This window comes from Hippoglossus stenolepis, chromosome 5 (genome assembly GCF_022539355.2).
Source record: "Hippoglossus stenolepis isolate QCI-W04-F060 chromosome 5, HSTE1.2, whole genome shotgun sequence".
Classification (NCBI taxonomy): domain Eukaryota; kingdom Metazoa; phylum Chordata; class Actinopteri; order Pleuronectiformes; family Pleuronectidae; genus Hippoglossus; species Hippoglossus stenolepis.
This window is the reverse complement of record NC_061487.1, coordinates 4,336,291-4,355,054: the sequence shown is the minus strand read 5'-3', so window position 1 is coordinate 4,355,054 and position 18,764 is coordinate 4,336,291. Positions and strand designations below refer to the sequence as shown.

At 42.4% G+C, this 18,764-nt stretch overlaps 1 protein-coding gene across 1 annotated transcript; it reads left to right on the top strand.

Annotated features, from left to right (window-relative positions):
* Positions 1–259: 259 nt before the first annotated feature.
* Positions 260–18,690, top strand: wnt2 (wingless-type MMTV integration site family member 2). Its single transcript, XM_035156796.2, has 5 exons — positions 260–752; positions 1,552–1,772; positions 6,699–6,976; positions 8,623–8,887; positions 16,692–18,690. Exons 1-5 carry the CDS (start codon positions 670–672, stop codon positions 16,895–16,897), a joined length of 1,053 nt encoding a protein of 350 aa, XP_035012687.1. The 5' UTR covers positions 260–669; the 3' UTR covers positions 16,898–18,690.
* The last annotated feature ends 74 nt before the right edge of the window (positions 18,691–18,764 follow it).

The following is an 18,764-nucleotide window of genomic DNA, read 5'->3' as shown; positions in this document are numbered from 1 at the left end:
ATCCAGCCAATCAATAAAATACATACTTCTGTGTTCAGCGACCACAAAACTCCCAAAAAGTTTTAGTCAGCACAAAATGTACCTTTCCTAACCAACTCTTCCTCTCCGTGTTGGCTCCCTGCATTTAAATCGAAGCGGGTTCTCTCTCTGGCGATCACCATTGGCTGAGGCAGCGGGACTGAATCCTCCCACGGCCGGTTCCGTGCCTGACCGCCCGGTGCAGTGTGGGTGAGGAGCCCCATCATGAGTCTGGACCAGAGCTGCTGCGCCGCTGCGCTCTGGACGCGGGCCAAAGCCTGTCTGGTGTCAAACCAGCCTGAACAGATACTCTCAGACATCTCATTTCTTCACCTCATTCCTGAGACGGGACTCTGCCCACCCCTTGTGTAAAGCAATTTAAACCTGATAGGACATCATCTGCCTATCTCCACTCAGGATCTCTGCCGGACTATTACACAGTCGCTCTTCACTTTCCGCGCTCATACGCGCGTTTCCACCGTGCCATGGCTTTTACGCGCAGACCTCCGTCCACCAGTGTGATGTCTTCTTAATCCAAGCTTGTTTATTTTTGTAGATTGACCAAGTTTTAACTACTCAAATGTTTCTTATTTTTCTTTCATCCGTGGAAATGCTCCGTCCAGATCCATAAAGGACCAACGACTGGTTAATATGAACTTGTTGCCAAGTGGAATATGTTTTTATCTCTCTGTGGCAATCTGCTGGCTGACGGCCGAGGTCGATGCGTCCTGGTGGTAAGAAGCTCACTGCGTTTTATTTACATCTCTATTTAAATGCAATAGTTTACTGAAGCTCTTTTAGTGACACGTTTTACGCGACGCACAAAAAGCGCTCCAGTGCGCACACGTTGTAATTCATCTGTCGGCAGAAATATTTAAATGTGATTTGTGTAAAATCATTTTGAGTAATTGATTCTCATGCTCTGTTTAATTCTTTATTTTAATTTTTTTTAAAGTTGTATTAAAATAAAAACAGTTCCATAACGATAATGAGATCTTCTGTGACTAAACCACCTCCGCAGCCTTCAGCTTGAACACTTGGACAGAAACATTTTCAGTAGAATTACATTTCTCTGTGTTTGCTGCCTTTAAACCCCTGAGTCTTTAATGAATATTTACACCAGAGCTGTTTACAAAACCCAAAGCTCCCACTGGCTGTGACACTGAGATGCTGTTTGAACAGATCCTTTCTCCACTGGTCTCTAATCGTTTATAAAATCCCTGCAGCTTGCAAGTGTTCTCTTTCCCAACCAGTCATGTTCTGCAGGGACATGGGAGTGTGGAGGTTTCAACACCTTTCTCAACAAAACATATTTCTGCCCTCTTGCTTCATTTGATCCTATTTCTGTGTTTGTAGAATTTAACTGTTTACCTTAAAGTTATTTGCACTTTGTTCCATAGAATAATTAAGACGGTAAAGTGATCAAATCATGTACCAGTCCATCCCTCTGCTGTCCTGGCAAATGAACATTGACATATTTTGCACACAGCTTTCTAAAGTGTTTCTTCTCCGTCTGTCTCCTCCGCTCTGCAGGTACATGGGCACCCTGGGCTCCCAGGTCATGTGTGACAACATCCCTGGGCTGGTGAACAAGCAGCGCCAGCTGTGCCGCCAACACCCCAGAGTGATGCAGGTCATCGGGGCTGGGATGAAGGACTGGATCTCAGAGTGCCAGCATCAGTTTCGCAGCCATCGCTGGAACTGCAACACCACAGCGAGGGACCACAACCTGTTCGGACGCCTGCTGCTGCGCAGTGAGTCCCCCACTCACTGGAAAGTTCAATTCTGGACTATTGGAGATGTTAAGATAATGGTGCTGTCTGGGTGATGTGAGATCAAACTGCATTTATCTCCAGTCTATAAGCATCCTACTTGAAGAAGTCAGCGAGTGTCTCTCAGCTCCTGCTCTTCTGTAGTTGACCTCTGATCCCTCTGAAGGACAGACACAGTTTTACAGGTTAGAGGAGTGAGGAATTCATTCAGTGCTAATTTTACTTCTCGTTCAGTCAGTTACTTGGACCCATTAGATCATGTCCATCTTAAATCCCGGTTCCCTCTTTCTCTGTAGACAGAGGCTGTATGGTCGATTTGTCTTTTTACCGAGTTGGACAGTCCTCATATTGAGCTCTCATGGTTCACAGTTGTCCTCTCTAAACGAATAAGAAGTTACATTTGATCAAATCTGAACCTTTATTTAAAAAGTCTCCTTTCTCCTTGTGGGACAACACTAATTATTTGCCTGTGTCCTGAAACGTAACTTTCTATCATGTGATTTTGGAAACTTCAGTAAACGTCATCAGGATATCAGTGACTAGGTAATGCTGTGATAATTATAGCTGCATTGTGTTGGTCCATGTTTCAGCCCTGCAGTGCTGTAAGTGATATCAGATGCAGAAAGTGTGTGTACAAAGCATCTTATTCATGATACAATGACTTCAGGGGCCGTCAGGTGCCTTAAACGCAGCACGGCTGAGGGTAGAAAGTTACTGACTAGATTGCTTGCTACTGTATCTGCTGGCTCGTGTTTCCAGGTCATTGTGTGCTGCTGGCACCTTCTGGAAATGAACGCCTGCGTGAGCCTGAGTGTAACGGCACACCGATCTGTTTGCACTGACAAACATGTTTGACCACATGCCTGAAGTTAAAGCTGATAAAACCAAACAATTAAGTGTTATATTTACTACAACACAGATGTTACCTGGGGGAAAAGATGGTTCCCTCTCAGATATACATATACATGTTTTTTTTCTCTGTCTCAGGTTGGATCACATTCCACACCTTGTCTCACTTTACAATTGTACATTTATCAAGTCCACTGGTTTCGCTGTCAGTCTGTTCTCGTGTTGGGCGCTAATATGTTCCTATGTGGTTAGTACAGTCTAGCACAGGGAACAGATAAGATGCCAATGGAGGAAAAAGGTCTGATAATTGCTTAATCGTTTAAGTTATTTGTCAAGCAAAATGCAGTATAAATATAACATTTACCAATTTAGCTTCTCAAATATAAGTTGACAAATATAAATCTGCTTTTTTACACCATTTTAATTGAGTTTCTATTGCTTTTGACAAAACAAGAAACCTGAAGACATCGCCCTCATAATGTGAATATTCTTCATTATTTTCTGACATTTTCTAGATACATTTTCTTGAAAAAAATAATCCATAGATTGTTTGATAATTAAAATAATTATTTCCAAGTTTGTTCAAGTTAATATTTTAGCATCTGTACTGTCAACAACTGTATTTTGATCAGTTGGATTCAGTTTTATCATAGTGATGTTTATACTTGAGCTACTGTCTCAGTTGCTCAACTAATTACTCTAAACTCAGCTCATTCAAAAGAGAAATGGCAGAAATGTTGACTTTTTCTAAGTGAGCTAATCCCTCCACTTTGAAGCTCCTCATCGGCTTGTTCGCTCTGTTTCTGCTCTCTGGTTCTCTCTCTTTTTAGAAGTCACAGATTTTTTTGGGGGGGGGGATGTACTTAAATATAAATGTTCTATAGAGTGTGACAAATGACTCCTCCTGAGGAGTGAAGTGCGATTAGCAGCATCAGGGATTGAAATGATTTAAAAGAATTGAGCAGTGATAATCAGCCTGTCACTGCCTGTGACAGATGAGAAGTCTGGACAGAAGCACTCTGTCAAACCAGATGTGTCACTGTGCATCTCCGGAGCTAGAATCGGTGCGTATCCCCTGCGAGGACTTGTTATAACAAGTCATAATCTTTTTTTATTGGACCTGACGGCCTGATGTTCCTCTCCCATGCCCTGAGATTTAACCTGCGAGGCGGATCCTTTGACTTAGTCTGTTTCATGTTGGGGCCTCTAATCAGCCGTGTGGTATTCGGACCTCCCAGCCGGGCCCCGGCCGTGTCACACAACATTATCACGGCACGTCAAGGCACCCTCAGAAGCTCCTTATTGTCAATGTCAGGAGGCTAATTTCAAACAATTACACAGGAGTTTTTCCTCTCAGCATTCCCCTCATTAACCTCGTTAGGCACGCTCAACTTAGCTGCTGGACTGACACACACACACACACACACACACACACACACGCACACACACGCACACACACACAGATATCTGAATGTTTGCCTGGACTAGAAGTCATTTCTGTCTTTTTCTTCTAAAACTGGTGCTAATACGTTACCACGATTTAAATACAGCAATCAAAAGGTTTAGATTTTTTCCTTTGAGAAACAGATTTTGCTACAAAACCTTTTTATTTTCATTTAACAAAAACATCTGAGGCAAAGTTCTCAAATGTAGTTTTTAAATTATGAATTTTATTGTTAACCCTTAAAATCACATTTATTGTAACTGAAAGAAACATAAGAGAGAGAGAGATAACATGAGAGATTGTATAGTTTTTGGATCTTTACCTCTTGTACAATCCTTTACCTTGTGTTTGGCTGAAGTTCAATTCTAGAGTCTTGATTAGAATCAGAAATACTGGATAGAAAATATTTTAAATGCACATTATCAAATGTAAATTAAAATATTTGTTTCTCCCTCAGATAAACATAAACACACTTGCAGTTGCTTTTCTGGTCCTGAATAGTGTCTGCAGAATTTCCTCTCAGGTCACTGTGAATTCCCGCTGAGCTCCAGAAACTGGAAGTAGAGTCTGTACGTAATCTCACACAAGACTAACAGTTAGACAAAAAAACTGAAAAAGAAATGTCATTTGTGTAGAGAGACTTGTTGATTTAAATTCAGATTACACTTTTTGCAATTTATATTTGACATTTTTTAAATAAAAAAAAGGATATATTCAAATAAAAAAAAAAAGCAGCTCTAAACATGTAAATAATTCACTTTCACTGCTGTCACTGTGAGAACTTTCACATGTGACACACACACACACACACACACACACACACACACACACACACACACACACACACACACACACACACACACACACCCTTTGATCTCTCATCAGTTACATGGAGAGGCAGATAAGGGCAGATATCAGGGCCTTGCTGGTAAACGTTAGATGTTTATCCACCTTGGAGGTAGATGAAGCGCTTTAATTCCAGGCCTTGCATGAAATACAAGCCTGGAGCAGACAACAACAAACATGGGCCATACAGGTAGCAGCAGCGGGGGCCAAACATCTGAAAGATCAGTCTGTGTTTCATGGTTTGATTGTGCTGTCAGCCAACCAGATCAATGCAAGAAGATAAAACGTGTAGGTTTGATCTCCCATTTCAGATCAATACAGATTAATGCTGTAGAGGAGTGAAGAAGTTACTGTGTTGATTTATTTAATTTAATTTTATACTAATCTCTGGATCACACTGAACAAAATGGCTTCAGAATGAATTTACAAAAAAGTGGCACACATTCATGAACCCTTCAGGTTGACGTGTGAACATTGGTTGACTCTGTGACTTTTCATCTCACATTTTCAATTTATGCTCAACTTTAATAACGTGCAAACTAATGACATTCCCATCAAGCTCAGTTGTGGTGAAAATGGAAATTCACTCATTATCTACTCAGCACTATGCCCATGGAGGAGTGGGTCCACAAAACACTGCTGGAGCTTCAGGGGTAAACAGTGTTCAGGCAAATCCAATACAATTGAAGTAAATGGGGACCGATTCTTCAAATGTGAAAAAACAACAGACAAATTCCTCCATACTGCTCCTGTGGTGTCTCCAAGTGTCCAAGTGTCTCTCCACGATACCGCGTCAGCTGATATAAATGTTAAAAAAACATTGGCAATGATTCCTAAGACTTCTTAACACAAGAAATGTCATCAAGACTTGTCATTTTACAGTTTAACCATAAACCCTATAATAGATAACTATAAATACAAAGAAAATAACTATATAGAAATTCCAATTTTCATGTAAAATGTGAACACAAATTGTCTTCATATTGGCAAACAAACAGCGTTACTGATATGTGTATGAAAGGCTGCTATCGGACATTTTTTTTATCACCAACTGAAAGTATACCTGCTTAACATCAGTATAGTCAGCGTGAGCATGTTAGCATGCTAACACTAGTATATGGCTCACAGAGCTGTTAGCATGGCTGCAGACTCTTTAGCTGTTCTCAGTGTTCACTGCTCCGAATATCGTACGATACATCCATCCATTTGTTCAGGTGACTTCTCTGAACCCCAGAAACCATCTACACACATTTGATGTTCACATTCTTTCTAGATTTGTCGTTTAACAAAGCCTCAAGCTTTTGAAGTGAATCTTGTTCAATCAATGAAAAGGGTCTTTATACTCAGCTCCTGGTGTGAACAACAGAGTTACACACTTGAAACGTGGACTGGAACGTGGAGTCTGGTACAAAAGTAAAGACTCTTGACTGCTGAGATTTAATCTGCTAAAACTTCCTAAAGCAAATCATCTAAAATACTTTTAACTTGGTAAAATCCTCAGCAATCCTGAAATATCTTATTGTTTTGTCATTTTAATGGTCAGTATTGACCCTGAAGGTTCTGAAAGACTTCTAACTTTTGGCTGGAGACTGGCCCTGAGTTTGTCCCAAAAGGAATACAAATATTCTGTCATATCCACCAGTTAAAGACTGTCAGCTTTTAATTCTACCATTATTTACAAATTGTTTCAATCAGATTCTTCTCTGCATTACCCTCCTTTTTTCTGATGCAGGCGTCACTGTTTAAAACATCTCACCCTCTCCCTACAGGCAGCCGCGAGGTGGCCTTCATGTACGCCATCTCCTCGGCTGGTGTGGTTTACACGTTGGCGCGGGCCTGCAGCCAGGGTGAGCTGGACTCCTGCTCCTGCGATCCCACTAAGAAGGGCTCCTCGCGGGATGCCAAGGGCTCCTTCGACTGGGGCGGCTGCAGTGACCACGTGGAGCACGCCATGCGCTTCAGCCAGGCCTTCGTGGACGCCAAGGAGAGGAAGGAGAGGGACGCCCGGGCCCTCATGAACCTGCACAACAATCGAGCCGGCAGGAAGGTGAGGAGGCGCTGACCTTACAGCTGTAGATATTCCTTCAGGGAACCAAGTGATGAAATCATTGAGATGCTGTTTCTTCTGAAAAAACTGCTGTAAGTTAGTTTAAAGATGTCACCTTGCAGTGAGTCAGCTGTGGTGAAGAACATAAAGAGTTAAGTTCTTTGAGTTATAAAGGAAGTACAACATCTGTGGACGCTCACAAAGAGCTTTTTAATCTCTGAATCTGCTGTGCCAGACCCGACAACACTTCTGAAACATTCACCTGTTATTCTGCTTTTACCTTCATCTGAGCTTCACATGTAGTCGTCACGTGTTGATGGACGTTTTTAATGTGTGGGTGTTTTTTATCTCCCCAGTCTATAATACAGGGGAAATAGTGATTGATATGTCGGTCAGTTCACACATCTGTCCGTCCATCTGTAATCATTTGGTGTCTGGAGCAGCAAACTGTTTGGAATTTTTTCATGAAACTTAAATCCAAAGAAGAGGAGCCTTTTGATATTTTTTTAAATCTTCAAGACCAAACAATATTCAAAACCACGCTTCTTGTTTTGTATGTATTGTGTGAAATGAAAGATTGTCAGGATGAAAAATAGATACTTATGTGCCATTACTATTGACTTTACAAGTCATGTTGTGACTTGAGAAACAATAAAAATTATGAAATCTTATTCAAATTTAAAGATAGATTGAGATATAACTGCTGTCCAGCATTTCAAACATCTTCCTACTACTTCCACAAGCGTCTGTCTCTCTGCCTGTGGAACGCTTATCTCGTAAACAATTCATCGTATCTGCTTCACACTTACGGACCCGGGGAAGTGCAGTGTCAAATTACGTGATACTTTTAATATTGATAAAGATTGACTAAACAGACGACCAGTAGCAGACAGTGGGGGTGGGGCAGTGTGCCTTCAGTCTGTGGACTGAGTTGAACATATCTCTTGTTCTACGTCATGTAGTAAAAGACAGTAGTGGTCAGCAACATCTGTCCCCTCAGATTGTTTTGATGATCTGATTATTTTTATTTCACCATATCAGACTGACACAGACACGGGTGCAGTGGGTGCTGATCTCCATCATGGGTGCAACATTCACAGTATCACTTCCTCTTTAGCAATTTGTCTTCCAAGTAAAAGTACAACGTTCATTTTAAAGAACTTTTATTTTGAAAAGTTGTGATCTTGAAGGTTGCGTTGATTGTTTAACAGACCTGTGAAATAGCTGATGTGCAATGAGTAAAAATAGAACACCAGTTCAGTAAATCATTCATACTTACACACATATAACAGTAACAGTAATAAAGCAAATTGGGTTTCATTTTATGAAAAACATTGACTATAAAATCTTCACTGCAGATAAACCAGGTAGGATGAACACAAAGTTTTCTAACTTTAAAAAGTTCTGCACACAACATCCAGCACACAAACAAAAAAAAGTGACTGTATATTGTAGAACTGTTAGAGGAGCACTCACCAATGACAATTCTGAAGTAGCTCCTGATCATCAACACAAGAGAACAGAACATTTGAAACAGGCAGGTTTAGAAGGGGCACTGCAGTAGTTACTGTTAATGTGCAGCTTTAACACTGTACAATCCACACAGAGGTTTCTTTTCTAAAGTGATTTCCTGTTGTCCTTTACAGGCAGTGAAGCGCTTCATGAATCTGGAGTGTAAATGTCACGGCGTCAGTGGGTCGTGCAGCGTGCGGACCTGCTGGCTCGCCATGGCTGACTTCAGACGCACCGGCGACCACCTACGGAAGCGGTACAACGGCGCGGTGCAGGTCGCCGTCAACCAGTACGGCACCGGCTTCACTGCTGCACACACGCACTTCAAACGACCTAGCAAGAACGACCTGGTGTACTTTGAGGACTCACCAGACTACTGCATACGAGACCACGAGTCAGGTAAACAGTCTTTCTACCTTTTTTAACCACAGAATCACAGAAGACAAAAGTTCCAGAGATTCAAACCTCTCTAACTTGAAGACTTTTTAAAACGACATTCAGCCCAGCCTTTACTTACACATCTGCAAGGCTTTTGTTCTCTGTATCAAGGCCTGAGGCGTGAAACATCAGGCGTCTTGCTTTGGTTATTTGGTTCCACTCGAGTTGAAATGACACTGTTCTCACCTGGTCATATGAACCCAACCACAGAAACAAACGCTTCAGAGTTGAACTGAGCCACCTATGCACGAGAGGAGGGGTGTGAACAGATTTTTCAGGAACGTTTTTCAAACACTTGATCAAAGATTAAATGTTCTTGGCATCTCAAAGCTGTGCTCTGACAGAACTGCTTCCAATATGTTTTATCGTCTTCCAGGGTTTTTTCTTGTGCCACACAGGTTCAAAGGGAGGCAGTCAGAGTTAAATGAGCTGCCAACTGCAGGTGAAGCCAGTAAAATGACAAATTCACAATTCTTTTCAATCAATCAATCAAATTTTATTTGTATAGCCCATATTCACAAATCACAATTTCCCTCATAGGGCTTTAACAAGGTAAGATATCCTCCGTCCTTAACCCTCTACAAGAGGGAGGAAAACTACCAAAAACATACATGTAAAATGGACAGAAGTGCACTAGATGCTGTGTGTAGCAGGGCACATCAACAAAATAACACAATAACATTCATTAGAAATGACAGTGTAGAACGTAGAGTGGATCAATGTAGTATTTATACAAATGGAATTGTCTGACAGAGATGAAGGGAGCAGTAATGACATTGTAATGATAGAGGTATTGTCAGTAATGGTTGTATATGTGAGAAGGCATTTTGTATATTTAAGCAACCTTGTTGTAATCATAATCCATGATCCACCGTGTGGCTGCATCCGCGATCCAGGATCTGTTTTACAAGGGAATCAAAATGAGTGAGACTGGATGTCACACCTGTAAAAGGCTGTTTCCGTACAATTAAGCTTCTTCTCAAATTCCAAAAGCTACGTCGGTGGGAGACGTTCGAGTCTTTGAGCAGTTAACAATAAATGTCTTCCTGTCACGTGTCCAGTGAGATGGACTGAGACTGGACTGGACTTGATCTCAGCTGATTTCTCTGAAGCTCTTAGTAACAGTGAAGAGTTTTCACTGTGTCATTGTAGAGGCAGTGGGTTTAACTTGTGTCTTTGAACTAGTCTGAAATTTAATCTTTTACTTTTGACAACATAAGCGTTGTCACTAAACTGTTGTGTTTGTGTCGATCATAAATTGATTTGATATATTGTTCACTTTTATTATCTTGAATTGATTCTGCAGCTTCGGTATCGGTTTAAGAAGATTCTCCTGCTCAGAGCTTCAGAGCTGCATTTTATTTTGTAGTGCAAGTTTTTTCAAGGAGTCAAAACATACTTTTTAAACTTTCACTGACTGAACACATCTAATAATTTGGACTCGGTTTGAAAAACCCATCCTGAGACGTCACACAGTTCTCATCAGACTGGTAGAATGACTAATCTAAAGCAGGCTGTGAGACCATGGTGTTACTTTACGTCCACTGGTGTCCAGACGCTGTCGTCAGGATGGAGAGGCAGCTATAAATATGTGTAAGTGTGTGAAATCTGTTTATGTGTGTGAATTCTGAAGCAGAACAGTGAGTGTGAGAAAGAAAATGTTTGTGTATGAAATCTGTGAGAGAGAAAGAAAAGATGAAGAGGTGTGTGTGTGTGTCGGAGGAGGAGGAGGAGGAGGTGGATGCCTGCCAGGCAGCAGATGATCCGTGGCGATCGGGTGTCGGCCAGTTTAAGAGCCATTACACACTTCTGTAGGCTGAAACCTTAGAGCACCACACATCACCATAAATCACCACTGTTAGAAACACACACACACGCCTGAGGGCACGGTCGGCCAGCAAAAGCAGCATTTTCCGGGGGCAGGTTAGATCACACAACACACACACACACACACACACACACACACACACACACACACACACACACACACACACACACACACACACACACAATGAGTGAGTTTACAGTGTGTCACAGTGAGAAGCCTCTCTGAAGTCTTCTCCGTCCTTCACACAGGCCAACCACAGACTGTCTGGACCTGCAGCTGTGCAGCTTTAATGAGAAACTCTGCATTTATGTGTAAACTTTGTCCTATTTTAAATATCTCGGTCCCATTTCATTATCATAGCTAATCAGCCACAGCTCTGCCTGTGATTTCTAAACACTTTCCTTTAGGCCCCACATTTATAATCTGTAAATTCTATACTAATGTTAATAAATGGTCTGTTAGATATGTCCTCATTGCAGATCAGAAAACAAATTATTTCTACTATCAATAGATTTTCTATCCAGTGTCGATGTGACATTGTGTCTGTTGAATACACTTTAACTTTGAAGACATGTTTTATTTATCTATTTCAATATTTATTTCACCAGTGCTTTACTTAGTTAGCATCTATTATCCTGCAGCCTCCACTGTCCACAGGAAGTGTGAACAATGCTCTTCCCATTAAAGTCAAATTTAGTGACTGTTGAATACTTTGATCTGCACCTCGGTGTGTTTCCATCACAACTGGTTTCACGTAGTTTAACTGTCTTACTTAATGACTCCTGGGTGTTGTAGCGAATCGACCCGGGGAACTGTCCATCAGTGTGTCATGTCTTCTGTGCCGCGATGCACATCATCGGGCACCGTCACGGCCGTTTAGGGCGCTCAGAACTCTTCATGACCTCAAGTAGTCTGTCAAACCTGCTCCGACATCTTCAGTGATGCCCAGTTTTAATTTAGAGGCTCAGACTGTCTCATGGGAGATTTAAAAAATATAAATGACAGGAGTGAATTTGTAGTGATTCTTGATCTCTGTGAGCAGTGTGACAAAATATGTGTGGCTCAACTAACTGCTTTTTGAAGCTTTCAAAGGTGTTTTTGTTTTGGTTATTTTGGTTTTGGGTAGTGTTAGATAGACAGGAAACGCTAGGAGAGGAGCTAAAGTTTACAGGTTACAATGAAAGCACCAACAAGCACTAGACTACTGGACTACTGCTCACAAGACCACCAGGACACATCAAAATCTTAAGATAAGCTAAGATGTACCTTTATTTTATCATCGCCTATGGAGGAAATTCTAATTTGACACTGCAGCCTAAGGAATTTTCAGCGCAAGGGTGTAGCAGTAAGATATATAAATATACCAATAGAACCAGAATGTAGAAGTAATAAGATAAAAATGTAAATACTGGAGGCTGTTGTGTGATTGTGCAAGTTCTTTGCAATATGCAGTATGTGCAGCAGTCTGTGTTGGATTGTGGGTTTTAGTCTTGAGGAGACATGCAGGCAGGTCTACTTACTGATGAATCATGAAACGTGTTGAATTTTGATTTACAGTCAAGGTGAAGAAATAGTGGATAAATCATTAGTATGAACAGAAGAGGAACGTGTGGGTGTCTTCACCAAGACTTATAATATTTATCTATATTTATATTTATGATCTCTGGACTAAATGTCACCTTGGCTGTGAGTAACTGTAATGGGCATCTGTCTGTTGTTTTAATAGACCAGATAATAGAGAGAATGAATAGTTGACATTGTGAACTCACTGAGCTGAGGTCTCTGAATCCTCCTGAAATCCTCTCTCACCTCCTGCTGGACCTCTGCAGGTCTCAGGGCCTCCTTTAGAGAACAGGAAGAGGCTTCCCAGCAGACACCAGGGCTTTATGGGCTGTGTACATGTAAGCAGGATGAAGTAACACACAAACACACACAGACAGTGTGTTCGTCATGGGCCTCTCATGAGAACCTCACTTACTCCCTCTCTGAGGACTGGCTCCCCCGGGACACACACAGAGACAGGCATGTAAACTCGCCCTCAATCGTGACACATAAAATACACTGAATCACTCTCTCTCTTTAACATGGACACACACACACACACACACACACACACACACACACACACACACACACACACACACACACACACACACACACACACACACAGACATGAAGAGGAACCGTTGAAACACACACTTTGAGTTATTCACTCCTGTTCTTCCTCCCATCACACACACTGAAAAAAAAACTCTCAAAGACATGCAAACTTACCGTCAATCATTCTGAAACATGCAGACTGAATCCATTCTCTCTCTCTCTCTCTCTCTCTCTCTCTCTCTCTCTCTCTCTCTCACACACACACACACACTTAAACTCAGGGCCCACAGAGATGTGAGACGGCCCCTCTGTGCCTCTTTTAAGTGTGAAATCAATTTCCCTCGGCCCCGGTGAGGCTCAGGTGCTAAACTCATCTCTCGGCGCCCCCTCATCTTAATTCAATAAGCAGACGTGGAGAGCGAGGCCTGTGAGGAAGCCTCTCTGGCCGTGATGTCACCCCTAGCAGCATACCGTGGATGACGGGCGGGCGCGCTGCCAGAGAGGGCCAGGCCTTCAGGTCATGCCCAGACATATTACCTGGCGAGGGAATGGTGCGGAGACGGTGAACACACAGAGCGAAGCAGAATGTAAACACCAGCGAATTCCAGAACAATGTTCGAGATGGTACTTGAAGTCAGCGCATCGTTTTTTCTAAACCTCTATTTATACAGGAGAAGTCAGCTGAACACACTCAACACATATGTTCTTCTTCAGCGCCACTTAACACAGTCAGACAGTAACGTGTTCAGTCCTCCACGGGATCAGCATCTGCACCACAGCAGCTCAGAGGAACGAACCTGGATTCAGAATTCAAATTCATACATCTTGAAGATCATAGTTTGCACATTGTTTTTGTTCAGGTATTTTCATCAAGAATTTGATCTGTCACAAATCATATCAGTCAAAATTTCCCTGCGTCCAAAGTGAAATTATCTGCTTGTATGTTTTCGTTCACAACTCAAATATATAAATAAATACAAATCAGGAGCTGGAACTGGATATTGATCAAGTTCTCTTGACTATCACAGGGCTCGTTCTAAACCTGCCTGTTTGGAATGGTCTGTTCTCCTGGTCTGTGTTAATAATCTGGAGCTACTCTTTATATTAACAGTCAATGGTTCAGAGGGAAGTTCAAAATCCTTGTATTCATCCTCCCTGGTTTATTCATAGTTTTCGTTTAGTTATTTTATTTATATGTTTTTCATGAAATGAAACTGAATTTGCTCTATTTCTGTTCTCATGTATGGTTTATATATAAGTTTGAATATTAACGGCTGTTATTTTTTTCATACATTGCATGTCGGCTTTTGTCAGAGGTCTGTTGAGCAATCAACATAATCTTCAGACCCAAGTTCACAACTTTATAAAAACTTCAGCAATTCAGCTCAATATAGAGCATTGCAGCAAAAAAACAATTGTGCTTTTACTTTGAAGACAACTAAAGAGGAGGTCATTCTATGAATGTTGCTGCTATGACAGAGGGCAGCTGAAAAAAAATCAGTAGGCCAAAAAATGTCATTTATAAAATCAATACAGTATAAAACAGTTTTTATTTTATATTTTGTGTCGCCTCGACTCAAAATAAAAGGTACCCGGCAAAGTGTGTTTGCTCAGCTTTGATTTTGTGTGCATAATGTATGGAAGAGTATAAAGCCAGAAGCCGTGAACCAGATGTTTCACACTAGATTCAAAGCTTTATTGTCTTATGGACGGAGAACAGTGACCAGAGTCCACTCATTATCTTTTTTTCCCAGAGCTTAAAGCCAAATCTCACAACCTTCCTCAGGTGATGGTTCTGGCTCAGTTATCCGAACTTGACCAGATGTTGATTTAAAAGAGTGTTGTTGGTGTGTCAGCAGGTAGTTTACAGTCAGGGCACTTACATCCGCTGACTCCCAATACATGTTCATGTGCAGTTTGAATTAACAGTTATTGCCATGATCTATAAAGTGTCTTGTCTGAGCAGCAGTTTACAACCCAAAAAGATTCAGTGGACTGAAATCTAGCGCAGCTTGGTGGATGTAAAGGACTGTTGGGCCGTGGTGGAGGTGTGTGCTGTACTGATTGATGCTCTATTCTGATATGACCTGATAAAACACAAAAACAACCACAGCCATGACCTCTGCAGACACGACACAGTGAGTTTATACAGTGTCAGCGATGCCAGTCGGTCAAGCATGAGGAGATAGTGGTGTGTGTGTGTGTGTGTGTGTGTGTGTGTGTGTGTGTGTGTGTGTGTGTGAGTGTGAGCGCGACTGTTGTCTCCTATAAAATGAACAGCTGATGAAGAGTGGGAGCGCAGGCTGACGGCTCCTATCATCAATCTCTCATCTCTCCATCGTCTTAACGCTCATCATCTTACCCAGCCTCCTCCTGTCTCATCCTCACTGCGCTGCCAGTGTTCTGCTGCGCTCCCATTGGCTCCCGACAACCTATGAAACTACTCTGATTGGACAAACTGTGGCTCATATTCTGCCAAGTCACATTCCTGATTCCACTTTGGAGAAGCACGTTAAAGGGTCACTTTTCGGTGAAGTATCTCTTCAGGACGTCTAAAATCCTGAGTAATATCCCAGGATGCTTGTCACCTTTTTTTAAAGTCAGTGTCAGACTGTTTCTCCACTGTACCACTGTCCCACCGATCCAGTGTCATGTTGGAAGCAAACTACTGAGATGTGTTTTTACATATTATTGAAAACAACTCAAATTCAATCCGTGGAGCTGATAGCTTTAAGAAGCAGAAGTTGTGACATCCTATGGATCAGACATTTTTCTTTCTTTTATTGAAAACCAAATCTGCAGAGCAGTTTAAGACATTGAAAAGGGTCAGGGTTATGGGTTAGGGGTCAGCAGGTCAATCCAACAACATGATCTGAGGTCATTCAAAGACTTTGAAATTACAGTTTCATCTCATATCAAAGCAGTTCGTAGTAGTTCAGTCAGCTCACATTTGAGATGCTTATCACAGCAGCAGAACAGAGTCAGAGTTTAAAGTCCAGGCTCTGACTTCATCACTTCCCCAGATTTAAGGGGAAACACCATCAAACTGTGAGGGTGTGTGTGTTATAGGGGATTGTGGAGAGTGAGGCACGTCACATGATTAAAACAGCACAGCTCCAGTAGGCTGCCCCAACTAGTCACAAGCATTGCACCATTTATGGCACTGGGAAAGAGGAAATCAGAATCTCCATGAAGCTTGTCGAAGCATGTAGTGCTCTAAAACCTCCAGATAGACGTTTCTGTGTTTGATTGACCAACTCACCTGAGCTGAGGCCCATAGAGAATCTGTGGGTTGTTATCAAGAGGAGGTGACCAGACAATACAGACGAGCTGAAGGCTGCTATCGAAGCAGCCTGGGCTTCATTAACGCCTCAGCAGGCTGAGCAGCTCCACGCCACGTTCATGCACTAATTCATGCTGCAGAGGTCGAGGCAGATGGACGTCCACGCTGAGTCTGGTTCTGTTCCAGGTTTCTTCCAGTTAACGAGGGAGATTCTTCTCTCAGACTCCAAAGTGTTTGCTCATTGTGGAAACTGTTGGGTTTCTCTATCATATTGTAAGGTCTTAACTGAAGACTGGGATCGAATTGCCAACCTTAGAGGACGACCGCTCTGCCCTCTGAGCCGCAGCTGCCCCAAGTATTAGCTATGATTAGCTGTAATCATTGAAAATAAAACAACAAAAATGTCTTTCTACAAAATGATGCTGTGATGCTCAGCACAGAAAGTCCTGCAGTAGAAAGTAAAACTCTCTCTCTCTCTCTCTCTCTCTCTCTCTCTCTCTCTCTCTCTCTCTCTCTCTCTCTCTCTCTCTCTCTCTCTCTCTCTCTCTCTGCAGGGTCGATGGGGACAGGAGGGCGGGTCTGCAACCGGACGTCCCGAGGAGTGGACGGCTGCGAGGTGATGTGCTGCGGCCGGGGTTACGACACGTCCCGGGTCAGCCAGACCACCAAGTGCGAGTGCAAGTTCCACTGGTGCTGTGCCGTGCACTGCCGAGACTGCCACCAGCAGGTCGACGTCCACACCTGCAAAGGCCAGACGTGACCTCGCCGCCGCCATTACTGAACACTACTGACCTGCTCACGTTACAGCAGCAAAGTCACACTGCGTCACGTCAAGTGACAGCAAAGGACTCGCCCACTGATCACCTGTCAATCAAACAGTAGGTAGTTAGATTTTCTGTAACATGACGTTTATTCCAAACAACACGAGACACAAACCTGTCACGTCTGTGTGTTTGACCACGAAGCTTCAAGACTCCAGATGATTAGAGCAACAGGATAAATCACTAAAATGAATGATCAGTGCATTTATTCAAAAAGAAACTATATCGATCAACACTAATTCACACTTTCTACAGTGAACTCTGGTTTTCACAGGTCGACTGGTTTAATAACTGACTCTCTCTCTCTCTCTCTCTCTCTCTCTCTCTCTCTCTCTCTCTCTCTCTCTCTCATGCACGTGCACTGCCAATGCAACTGATCTCAAAAAGTTCGAATTCGCCACCACAGACGTTATCTGTCGACAAAAAACATCCTCTGTATTTACACAAACTACATGTTCGACGACCACAATCAGCCTCAACAGTGTGAAGCAGACAGTCGGATACTGGTACGTCACCACTGGTGTTCGTGACTGGCTGCTGCTCGGAGGACGTTACCAGTGTGTGGCTGCCTCACCTCGCAGCGTGTTCCAGAGGCGACTCCCAGTGGTCCCTCTACCAGCTCACTGACCTTCACAAGGCTCTTTGCCCTTTTCTTATTTCTTTATCTTCTGTGAGTGTTGTGTTTCAGCACTTAGCATTTGGAGCACTACTGTGCAAATGATTGTGGGTTTAAATTCCTGAGAGATAGTGTGTTAGCATTTCCACTGGCTAACAGGAGTTGAAACAGTTATGGTGATGTACATTATCTGAGGCCACTTTTTAAAGTCCTCCTCCCTCCATAGTCGAAGCAGAAGAATTGTGACATTATCTCCTAAAGAGAGGACTAGTGTTCCGTCAGCTTATATTATTAATGACCGTTCAGACACCATCTTGCTCCCAGTGCCCCTTCACCCCCCTGTCCAGTGCACGAGCAGGACACCCCTTGTTGCTGATTGGCTGGAACAGGGTTCTGGTTTCCCAAATAAAAAAGTGTATTTTATTAAAATCACCCACCCCACCTTTAAATCAGAGCTGTGAAAAGTTCCCTGCAGCCAGAGATTTACAGAAATAATCAGAAAAGATCAGGTGTAGAAATGTATCTGCTGGTCGAGTTCTGACAGTTCGGAGGTAAACAGATAAACAAACACAGCAGCCCCGAGGACTGAGCACTGAAAATATATCTGAAGTTATGTAATCTCCTGTAGTTTTGTCAGATCTGTTACCAGAGGCAGAGTCGCCTCGTTCACTGTGTCGTTCTCGAGAATTTCAAACTTTTTCAACAGTTTAATGCAAAGCAGAAACAAGCCCGTCCTTATCCAGGTCTCCGTCTGCTGGCTCTGATCGCAGGATGTTTTCTCCCTCACCTCACGTGTGAGGATTAAGATCATTTTTTATCAGCGGTCGTCATCGCTGACTCTTTTCCTCTCTTGTGTCTCCACTGTTTAACGGCATCATTTAGAATCTCTCTTATACAGCACATACATTATCATTCGTTTCAGATGTAAAACAAAAAGTCTGTTAATCTCATCCAGCGTGTCGTGTGTCATCTAAAACCCCGGACTGTGACGTGCTTTCCTTCAGTCTGCTGCTCTCTGTAATTCACTGAGTGGGATTACATGCACCACAACAGTACACTGGGAGATTTCACACATACTGTTTAACATCTGCTTCAAATAAAAGCTATGAATTCAGAGGCTTCTCTCAAGTTTATACGCACCACAGCCATTTTATATATATATAACATTATAATGGTTAACAGACACTGTA

Coding starts and splice junctions, on each gene's coding strand:
- wnt2 (XM_035156796.2), top strand. CDS start 670: ATGAACTTGTTGCCAAGTGGAATATGTTTTTATCTCTCTGTGGCAATC. Junction 753..1,551: donor GAGGTCGATGCGTCCTGGTG/GTAAGAAGCTCA, acceptor TCCGCTCTGCAG/GTACATGGGCACCCTGGGCT. Junction 1,773..6,698: donor CGGACGCCTGCTGCTGCGCA/GTGAGTCCCCCA, acceptor CTCTCCCTACAG/GCAGCCGCGAGGTGGCCTTC.